The sequence below is a fragment of the Anguilla rostrata genome, chromosome 6 (assembly GCF_018555375.3).
Source record: "Anguilla rostrata isolate EN2019 chromosome 6, ASM1855537v3, whole genome shotgun sequence".
NCBI lineage: Eukaryota > Metazoa > Chordata > Actinopteri > Anguilliformes > Anguillidae > Anguilla > Anguilla rostrata.
Genome location: NC_057938.1, coordinates 23913780 through 23925596, shown reverse-complemented (window position 1 = coordinate 23925596; position 11817 = coordinate 23913780). Strand labels below are relative to the sequence as shown.

The 11817-nt window shown below is 39.3% G+C and overlaps 1 protein-coding gene across 1 annotated transcript; it reads right to left on the bottom strand.

Annotated features, from left to right (window-relative positions):
* Positions 1–283: 283 nt before the first annotated feature.
* Positions 284–11551, bottom strand: LOC135256872 (solute carrier family 66 member 3-like). Its single transcript, XM_064339110.1, has 7 exons — positions 11045–11551; positions 8488–8570; positions 6158–6227; positions 5114–5171; positions 3357–3477; positions 2946–2987; positions 284–1234 (listed from the first exon to the last, which is right to left on the bottom strand). The coding sequence occupies exons 1-7, from the start codon at positions 11437–11439 to the stop codon at positions 1143–1145; spliced, it is 861 nt and encodes a 286-aa protein (XP_064195180.1). The 5' UTR covers positions 11440–11551; the 3' UTR covers positions 284–1142.
* Between the last annotated feature and the right edge of the window lie 266 nt (positions 11552–11817).

Here is an 11817-nt window from a genome sequence, read left to right as displayed (position 1 = left end):
TCAGATAAAATGTTTCACTAAGAAATATTAATCTACACCAAAATGCCTACCAGCCTGTAAAACATCTCTGGAACAAGGCTGTTACAATATAGGACACTTATAGACCCATTTCAGTCCATCTTGTTTCACAAACACACATGAACAAAGGTCACTTCAAGAAATGCTCTGGACATTTTGGGTATTTTCAAGGAGCAGTGCATGGCAGGCATATTATGGTCAGTGACTAGCTTTGCCGTGAGACCCTGCTGAATTAAGTGAGTCTGTTGAAAGGTGGGGGCTATGAGACTCAGCGTAGAAGGTTTAAGGGTATGACATTCAGAGTAGAAGGTCCAAGGTTTTATGACTCAATGTGGAAGGTTTAAGGTATGACATTCAGAGTAGTAAGTCCAAGTTTTAATTACTCAGTGTAGAAGGTTAAAGGCAGGCCTATTCAACTAGCGGCCCGCGGGCCGGATACGGCCATTTTGAATTTTTCTATGGCCCGCAAGAGGCTGCCTGCAAATCAAGCTGGCATGTGTGTGATATGATAAATAAAACTAAGGTACATATCTCTGAGCTACTTTGAGACATCTGAACCATAGACTGTATGATCTGAACCAATATGGTATTGCTTATGTCTTTTTAAAGCACCTATGTGCTGTGATTGGCTGCAACAGGATTACACCTGCTCTGCATTTGCTCAGTCAAGCATCACGTTGCATTCTGGGCTGGCGGGCCACGGAGAAACTCACGTTAGCTAAGCTAACAACAAGCTTCAAAATGTCTTTCTCAAAGTCAAAGAGACGTAAAGTTGATTGTGAAAATCGCTAATTCCAGAGCGAATGGACTGACAAGTATTTATTTACTTTTCCAGCCGCCACGAGTAATAAACCAGTGTGTTTATTGTGCAACGAATGCATTGCAGTGATGAAAGAATACAACGTGAAGAGGCACTACAAGTCAAATCATGGCTCGTTTTCTTCCTTAATTGACAAAGTATTATGCCCACAAACCCCCAGTGATTTTCCTATTTGGCCCATTTGCTATTGCAGTTGAATAGCCCTGGTTTAAGGTATGACATTCAGAGTACAAAGTCCAAGATTTTATGGCTCAATGTAAAAGGTTTAAGGGTATAAGATTTAGTGTAGAAAGGAGTTTGAGACTTAGTCCAGCTTCTTGCCGCCCTGCTTGTAGTACAGCACCGTTGCGGTCACCCACACATTCAGTGCTGTCATGACGATGAACCGGGCCATAACTGTGAGGAGCCAGAACACAGTTTTAATACATGCTGCACGCATACAGAGAGATCCTGAAACACAGTGTCTACACAGACACACACATAGACCCTGAATCCACACAGACGTACATTTCCTTTCATTTAGCAGATGCTCTTATACGGGGCGACTTACAATGTAGGAGAAAGAATAGAAGAGAATTCACTTGATTTATATAATAGTGCCAGACCTGGCTAACAACAAATATATATGCAGTAACACTAAAAAGCTAATGCACATAGGTTATAAAAAGCAAGAAACTAAATATAATTGCTGATTTCATAGACAATATTTCCAAACAAGGCCTAAGAAAAAATACCTAAAACCGTAAAAAAAAAAAAATGCTGCAACCTTTTCTAATACAAAAGCTAGGAATGTGAGGGGCTAGGAATGGGAGTGGAACCACGATGCAGTCTGAACAGGTGGGTGTTCATTCTGCATCTGAAGGTAGACAACAATTTTGCTGTCCTGACCACAGGGTAATTTGTTCCACCACTGAGGGGCCAGTACAGACAGATAGACGCACCATGACTGGGAGGGGTGACTACGGAGGGAGGGGACAGCCAGTCGTCCTAAATTTGCAGAGCTGAGAGATCTGGTTGGGGCTTTAAACTTGACGCAAGCAGTAACAGGCAGCCAATGAAGTGACATGAGGAGGGGTGTGAAGTGCACATGCTTGGGAAGGCTATAAACAAGTCATGCGACGGTAGGCCTGCATACAGGTCCTGAATTCCCCACCCCGACGCCCCCACCACCCACCCCCCGACCCACACGCACAAAGATCCTGAACAAACACACATGCATGCGCAAAGTTCAAGAGAAAATGCAGCCAGACACACACACGCACACACAGCTAATCAGATAAAGTAGTGCCTGTTGCAGTATGGTTAAACACTGAAACACTACAGTTTCAGTGCTAACAGAACATTTTATCTGTCTAGGTTTACACCCCAATTTTGAATAAGCACTCCTGCTTCTAGTTACAGCTGACAGAATGGTTTGATTGAAGTCCAACACTTTGTCCAGAGAATACTGCATTTATCTGGACATTTTAAATAATCCTAATGCATTGCAGTGCTTTTCAAATATGGCTACAGGATTCACTGTGTATTTTTACATCTCCATACAATTCCAACAATAAAGATTAATTCAAATATGTTTTAACAAAATTTTTATAAGTTACAGTGGTCAAGTTTCCATACTTTCAGCAATTGAAACCCAGCTGATTTCACCTCAACTGAACAAAGTAATTTAGAAAACTATAAGGCTAATTAAGAAAAATTTAATTGTGAAAAATATAATAAAATAAACCTTTTAAAAAACAGAAACGAAAATAAATGTGCACCACATGACACAATTAATTCAGAATTTTAATGGTGAATTTCCAGCAGGTCTTTTTCGTCAGAGGTAAATCTGTCTTTACGATGCCTGGTTAAATTCGACGGTATATTAGCTTGGGACAGTGTACCTGGTCCCTGGTACCCCGCCCGCCCCCCCGTCCGACAGTAGCCCTGGCCCATAGCTTACAAAGTACAAATCAATTACTATTCAATATACATACACTCATTATTATCTTTTAAGAGCCAGAATATTTAGTTGTCAGTCATCTGAGCCTCTTTGTCATTATATTTCATTGTCAGGTCTCTGTAAGTCTATCACATCAATTTATTCTCACACAACTACAGCACTCACCCTGCAGGTCCCCTGTTGTCATAACTGTGGTGAAAATCCTTGCTGAAACAAGCAAAATAAATTACAGGTCAGGCCCAATTCAGGGCAGTTGTGTGGCTAGCTTGGTACAATTACGAGTGCTCTACACAGAAATATGGTCAACTTCATCTGACTGTGCAGGTCTCTCAGAGCTGAAACAACTATATTGGAGTCCTGGGAGATTCAGGTGTGCTAGGGCAGGTGTACAGGTGTGGTGGGACAGGTGAAAGCATACTGGGCAATGGAAATGTATTAACATGCAGAAGGTGTACATGTGTGTTTGTGTGTAGGAGGACCCGTGTATGCTAGTCCTGGTGTACAGACCTGCTGGGACTGGTGTAGTTTTACTGGGACATGTTGCTGGAAATGCAGGTGTGATGGCGCCAGACTCACCCATGCAGGTGTAGGTTGACATGGTCCAGGACAGAGCGCTGATGCGCGAAGAGTCCTTGGACTCCCACAGACACTGCAGCTGCAAAAACTTGCTGCCGGCACTGATAAAGGTGCACAGACTCTGAAGAAGAAGGGATCCAGGATAAAGACTCTACTTTGCAAGGACTAACATTATCTGATAAATTGGAAAATCTGTGGAAGATGGAAAGATACATCTTCAGGGGCCAGTTAGGGTTGTCAACTTCAATGCAGAAAAATAAGGAAGCAGCCACGCAATTTGGACAAACATGTTTGAAAGGTTGCTGTCTAAGGATAGAAAAAAAATGACAACATCCATGCTTCTGACGAACACACACAGTGGAGCAGTGCTTGCAGCTTGAAACTGGCTTGAATTTATTAATGATTATGTTATTCTCACTATTGTTACAAACTCTGTGTTTTTGAGTTGAGTTGAAAAATTACGAATAGAAAGCCCTTTTTGATTTAGTCAGAGGTGGAAAATCCAGGTTCAGAAAGTAAACGTCCTCCCCAGTATTTTGCTCCAACCATCTGGATTCGCTAATTAGCACAATTCTTCAGCCAAGAGGTAGAACTAGTTAGTAGAATCAGCTGGCTGAGTTAATGGGTGGAAGAAATAAATGGCAGGACTTTTACTTTCTGACCCCTGGACTTTCCACCTCTGGATTTAATAAATAGCATAACATTTTATTCTTTAATACAGGTGATTCCATATTATAAGGAACAGGTGGCAACCATAGTAATTACAATCCAGGCTTCCTTTTTCTTTTTGTTTGAATTATTGCATTTGGACAATCATATATCTTTATTTTGAGCAAATAAATTATTAAGAGAATAAATGTATTTGTCTGAAAGACAGTTTTCTTCTTGGCTTTGCCTTAGTTATTTTATAAAAGACCTAGTTCCACAGCATGTAAATTAGGAGTTCACACTTTTATACAACCTATTTTGCATGTACTGTAAAAATAATGAGTACCTGCCAACATCTAGGTCGTGCAATCACCACCAGGTTTACCCCGTGTCCAGTACGTCCAATGTAAGTGGGGACTAACAATGTAGCAGCCACCCTTATCCAGCGTGACTTACAATGAGAAGACAAGCGCAGAGTTAAGAGCAACAGTAGCCCTAGAGGTGGGGAACCTATGATGTAACCAGAGGAAACTCAGTGTTCTTTGTCTTTCAACATCAGACATCCATGACCCAATGACCCAGCCGAGGTTGATTAGACTTGTACCCTAGTAGCAGCCTCGCACGGATCTGATCTTCTGATACCATAACCATCTGGAGGCCTTCTCAGCAGCCTCCGTGTTGTTGCAGACAGCCCACCCTATCAGTCTCTCAAGCCCCTGCAGGAACCATCTACCTTTGGGTACCAACCTCAAGGTAACTATCAGGTTGTCCATGAAGGCCCAGATAGGTGGCTGGCAGATCCCTGACTTGGACATGGGGCCTCGAGGCTTCGGTTCACTGGATTTAACCTCCATGCTCATTGCCAAAGTAAACAGGATCCTCAGATGGTACAGTCAGTGATATTACTACTACTTACTATCTACTCTCCAGTGATTCATTAATCCAAGAGTCAGATATTTCCGTAGACCTCCCAAAATATGGGGATATACTTCTCTAATAGGCTGACATCAAAGCGTGAGAGGCCTGCATGGGCAGGCTAGGTTTACAGAGATTTACAGAAACTGTGTGAAACAGTGTAGGATGAAGACAAAGGCTATGTGCAGACTTACCATTGCCAAATCAAGGATCCACTTCTGACGTGTGAGTAGCTGCCATCCCCCTACAAACCTGGGCATATGCGTCAAAGGCCTCAACAGTTTCATTATTTCCTAGCATATTTTCATTTTTTAAATAACTTTTTTAATAACGTTTTTTGTTATTAAAAAGAGTTACGCATATTTTAATTCATTAAATAACTTTTTTTAACTAACATTTTCTGTTATTAAAATGGTTACCAGTACACACATACTTAATGTAACCAAGCATCACATACCACTGGAACATGTCTGAGATTGGGAGATGCAGATGTGATCAGTCCGGATGGGTGATCCAAGTGATGTGATTTTTCTCTGCATCATAAAATTGTGCAGAATTTTCTTTAAAAAAATATTAGAATTGTGGATAAAAGTAGGCTAGTCTTGATTGTCTTTGCCAAAATTCTAAGTATACTGATGATGTAAAGATCCATTAATCTGTTCTGGCATCATAAAGTATCAATATTTGTTAGCTAGCTTTGAGAGCATCATGACATACAGACAATTGAGGATTATACCTCTTAACTGTAACCATTACTTTTGAAATGATTGAATTGGTTTACTGAATTTGCATTTATTTTGTGTTTTAGCTATCTTACCTCATTGAAAAGATTGAGAAAACAAAATTTGGAAAAACTGAAAAGCAGAAAAAACACCATGAGACAATGAAGATTAAAAAAAAAAAAAAAAATAGCTTACCTGGCAATGGATTATTCAATACGACTGACAATCTTACCAAACAAGATAAATGACATTTTAATAAAGCAATGTTAAATGTCCTCATACATCATACCCCCATACCCACTGTGCAATTGTATGCATAGCCAAAGAACATGACACATGTTGTTCCCGTATCTTCATGCTACAAAGGCTGATCCAAAAACAAATTTAAAAAATAGTGTAAATATGGTCCAAGCTAAAGTGGTGCCTACAGTGGTGCTGCTTTAACTGGGCAGAGCAGTGCCTGCAGGTGCGAATGATTGGAGTGGTAGCTGCAGAAGCATTGTTCTCAGAGGATACATTGTACTGTAGATCACACTCTGCCTCAGGTTCCCGTTGTAGTGCAGGATCAGAAACAGAAGTATGGTGTCTGAAACAAACCAGCACACAAAGAATAAAACTCACTGTCATAAAATTATTATTATTTTTACATACACTGTCACAAGCATGTCCCAATTAAGGACGCACTGTCACAAACATGGCACATAACAGCCCACACTATTAAAACTTACAAAACTACAGAATCTTGATTTCATTTTAAGCCAGTAATTCCCTCCTCCCAGCACTACTGGATTGCTACAGTCTCATTTCTAGCCAGTTGTTAAACAGCCACGTCATTGTACACATCCACAGTTTTTATTAATATGCAAATTATTTAGTTATCTGTCTCCTAGTCCTGGTCTACTCTATAATTATGTATAACCATGAAACTTTCACACAGAGATAATAAATAAAGGAAAATGGTGCAGGAAACCAGTTTTGTTGAAGAGTCTGATTGACAGACAGGAGACAAATTAAAGGAAAAACCAACATAAAGTGTCTCAGTAAGGTGTTGCACCACCACAAGCTGGCAGAACAGCTTAAATGCACCATGGAAAAGATTCTACATGTCTCTGGAACTATACTGGAGGGATGGAACAGCCTTCTTCCAAAAGATATTCCCTCATTTGGCATTTCAATGATGGTGGAGGAGAGCGCTGTCTAACACGTCGGTCCAAAATCTCCCATAAGTGTTCAATTGGGTTGAGATCTGGTAACTGCGAAGGCTATAGCATATAATTAACATCATTTTCAAACTCATCAAGCCATTGAGTGACCCCTCGTGACCTGTAGAAGGGGGCATTGTTACCCTGGAAAAAACCACTCTCATCAGGATAGAAAAGTTTCACCATAAGATAAAGGTGATCACTCAGAATAACTTTGTATTGATTTGCAGGGATCCTTCCCTCTAAGGAGACAAGTGGACCCAAACCATGCTAGGAAAATGCTCCCCACAGCATGACAGAGCCATCGGACCCCCTCACTGTAGGTGTCAACCATTCAGGTATGTACTGTTCTCTTGATGTACACCACACATGTATTTGTTGAGATTATGATGAAGGATGACTCATCTGACCATATCACTTTTTTTCCACATCTCTGTAGGCCAGTTCCTATGATTTTTGCACCACTGAACTCTCAACTTTGTCTTTGTAATGAGGGGTTTATGCATGGCAACCCTGCTATAATAACCCTCTCTATGTAGTTGTCGACGGACTGTTCTTGCTGACACAGTCAGATCACGTCCTGCATTGACATTTTCATTCACCTGAGGAAGAGTTTCTCTTGTTTTTCTTTACATATCGCACTAATTCATGAGCATCATGGTCATTGAATGCATGCTTTTGATCACAATTTCTGACCCTATTTACTGATGTCTTTGCCTTCAATCTAAATGCAGATGTCACTTTAATCACTGTTAGTATTGAAATTCCTGCCAGTTCAGCAGTCTTCATGACTGAAGCTCCTGCAATCTGTGTCCCAATAATAAACCGTCTTTCAAAGTCACTTAGATATTTTCCTCTTGCCATCTTGATCCAAAATCGAGGCCAACTGGGCCCGCTCAACATTTGTATACATGCCACAGAGCATGAGAATGTTAATTGCTTAATTGTGTCGTGCAGTACACCTGTATGGAAACATCTGCATTCGTTATGCTTCTCCATTCATTTATTCAGGTTTTTCCTTTAATTTGTCCCTCATCTATATATCTAAACCCTTCCATACATATAATTTATGTCTATTAAATGCTTAGTGAAAGTATCTGATTACTGGATTTTAAAAAAAAAGTAAAAAAAAATCCCTTCCAAAACAGTTTGAACAACATGCAAGAAACCTGGCACACAGCATGCCCAGCTTTTAAAAATCTCTAAATTGAACCTATGGATAAACACCAACATCATAGCTGAACCATGAAGTATTCAAGAAAATTTATTTTGTTAGTTCTATACTGTAACAGGCTATATCCAGGCAAGTTGCACATGCCCACTGATCGGCTGACGTTATCGCCAAGAGAAGAGGAAGGGCAGAAGTAGGAAGGACATCAGGGTCCCGGGAAAGAGTGCTAGTTTCAAAATGGGCTTAGAGAAAGTAAGTACTTGACTTTCATAACAAGCTGTATTTATAAACCACAGCTTTGTCCAAAATAATTCAATATTGTACTGAGCAAAATTATAGTGCAACATATTGAATTATTTTGGACAAAGCTGTGGTTTTGTACAGTATGACACTGTAGGCTACTGCCACCCTGCTTCCACATTCCTCTACACTCCTGGATAACTGATACGATGCCTGACTCAACAGAGGCATACCTTGGGAGATCAGAACAGGGTATTCCATGTAGGTGGGCAACGGGTATTCATAGGACATCTGATAAGTGACAAACACAATGTACCTGAAACAGACAGACGAACAACCACTAGCTCTGGACATCCCAAATGCCTGGAGCAATAGCTCACATTTTCCAGTGAGATTCCTTTATTAAAGCTGTGTTTGTGATATGAATGCACAAAATGGGGAGTTTGTTCAGTTTTGGCAAGTCTGTCTCATTGGATTCCATCTTGCATGGCCCTCTAAAACCTGACGACTGGTTGTGTGTTCAATTGGAGTCTTTGACAATTTGATCATACATGTTTTTTAAGTCACATTAAGTAATTATACAATTAAGAGTATATACACATTAAGAGTATTTCATTAATTACAATGAAAGAATCCTGACATATTTTCACGAGTTTTCAATGGTTACCTACATTCTAATAAACCAGCAGAACAAACTGTTCCGAGTGAACAGCAGATTATATCCAATTTCTATATGCAAAATAATCTTTTGGATTTAATTAATCCGTACTTTACTACATTAGAGTCAGTCAACCTGATGCTGTGTGTGGAAATTGGTTAATTGTTTTTTTTATTTTTACATTTTGTGCAACACTGCTGCTCTCTCTCTCTCTCTCTCTCTCTCTGCCTTTCTCCTCAGAATGACCTTCACAATCACACCAAACCTTCAGCCCCTTCCCCCAACCATTGCCCATGTGAGGTCCCTCAGAATGCTACTGCAGTTTTGAATGACAGTTGCTACGGCAGCCACAGCTGCAGAGCTATACTGAGCATAAAATAGGCAGCTACAGCAATGCAAACCACCACCGACTCCCAAGGGTCAGTGTTTCGCAATAAGGAAAGAAGAAAAAAAAGTAGAATACTGAAGTACAAAACAAACACATTGTGGTTAAAATAAATTTTAAAAATTATGACATGAATATTGTATCAGTGATGGCAGAATCAAAGAGCAAATTACTTTAGTAGAACTTCAAAAGAAATGTTTAATCTGTGTCTGTGCATTGTATGGGATACAAATCATACTGGAATGACAAGTATGCCATCTACCAAGCATTCCTATACAGCACATTAAGTGTGGATCCTTGGAATTTTCAAAATATAAAATCACAGTGACTCTCAGCCCTTGCAAACATGTAAACAGAGAATTCGGTCACAAATTGATACAGATAATATAACACTATGTGGGTCCATTAAGCTTCCATGGTTTTCCTTTTAGTATTTAGCCAGTATTTTTTGGTAACTGTGGTAACACTGTAGCATGTGACATTGCAAGAACCAAAATGTACTAAAACCATTACATTTCTATTTACAAAATCACAATTTTGACAGAAATGCCACATCACATTTTTGGAAAAACTAAATTCACTTGGAAGTGGAACAGTACAGAGAACCACTTCAGATTGTTAAACTGACTCCAGTTTGGATTTAAAAAAATAAACAAAAAACTTTTTGCAGATCAAAGATGCAACAAGATATTCCACATGAGTATCATAAGAAACCCATGTGGTATATTGGTAACAGTACAGAAACATCAGGACAAGGCATTCAAGTCCGATATGCCTGCCGTGCCAATCGCATTGAAAAGCTGAAAGTGGCTGTCACTGAACTTGTTCCTACTTCATCCTCCTTCGTGTTTCTGCATAGCTGACACTGGTATTACCTTTAATGTAAAAGTCTTTGTAAAAGTCTTTGATAGAATCAGTAAGTGCACACTGTACATATTGTACTCTTGCAACAGGATAACTAGAATCAAAAAGCAAAGTACTTTCTTGAAATGAATGTGCAGAAGTAAAACTGCGAAAGAGGAAATACTTATTTATTTATGTAAAAAATTAAATGATGGCATTATGTGTGATGAAGTAAATATTTATTTTTAAAAAATATGATCTGGCATGACTCGTATTCAGTTTGAAGATGGCACGTTTATTTTGTCCAGGCCACCAGGGGGGATACCGCACAATTATGCAGTACATCATGCACTACCTTTGAAATATGATTGATTGAATAAGCCATCCTTGCTCTGTCTGAAAGTACAAGAGATCCTACTGTCATCCTACTGATATATGCATATTCAATATATAGACATCAAGCTCCCAAGTTCCAGTAGCCTGGCATAATTGTTCTTGCAGTAGGCTACTACGAATAATAATAATAATAATAATAATACTAATAATAATAATAATAATAATGTGTTAAATTAGCTGTGAATGGATCCATGTTTACTCTATTTTTCCAGCTTTTTTGCATGAGATGACCTACATTTATTTTATTTTTTTTTACATTTAGATACCGAACCCTGAAGAAAGAGATGAAGTCACCATAAATAAAAAAAGTTCTGTAAAACATTTGTCTCTGCATCAAAAAATATTCCATTTATAAAATGTATAATACAATCGTATCTCGTTTTAATATGGATTACAGCTTCAGTTATTAGCTCAGCAATATAGAGTTTCAGTTTTATAAATCAGGATAAATCACGCACTAGATGTCATTGTGTGTAGGCGGAGCAGGGACACTGCATACATATCTTACCCAGTAAGCTCCAAAAGCAAGGCTCTCAGACTGACGCCTTTGGTGGATTTAAGCTTCGTAAGCAGAAATATTTGAGGAAGTTTGAGCACCATGCACGACAACATTGTGCTCAGGTTAGCGACATGCAGCATCGCATCCCCCATTTCTGAATGATACAGGAAAGGATAAGATATCGTCCCGGATTCACTGACTCTCTTGGCAGTCCCAGACTGTTGGCAGCGTCCTTCAGTATGTAGCCGATACCAAGACAGTAAGTAAAGTGCAATCTGATCCCGGATTCTCTTGTACAGGCATGAACTCGGTATATTATGGACCTCTCGGCGGCTCGTCGAAGCAACCCGACTACCCAACATTTGCGCGTGGTCACACCAGTTTAAATTCAAGGGTAAAGGCATTCATGGATATAATGTTGGAGCTTGGATTTTTTTTTTTTTTCTCACGTGAATAAATAAAATAATTTAATTTAAAAAAAAATTTAAAAAAAAAGATAGGCCATTACAATTTCGAGGCCATACAGGACAAACAGGAACTTACAACCATTTTTAGCCGACACAATTGTGACATGTAGCCTATCAGAAGATAGGAAACAGTTAAGCTTGTAACCCCCCCCCCCCCATAAATTGTACCGTATAAAAAAGGTTCGCCATGTTCATCAGCCTAGTTACTCACACATATAAAACATTGTCTATAAGTGATTCTGTTAAAAGTTTTGACATCATAATGAGGCTAAGTTACTACAAACAATATTGGCTATCTTAGCTTGCACAAATTAA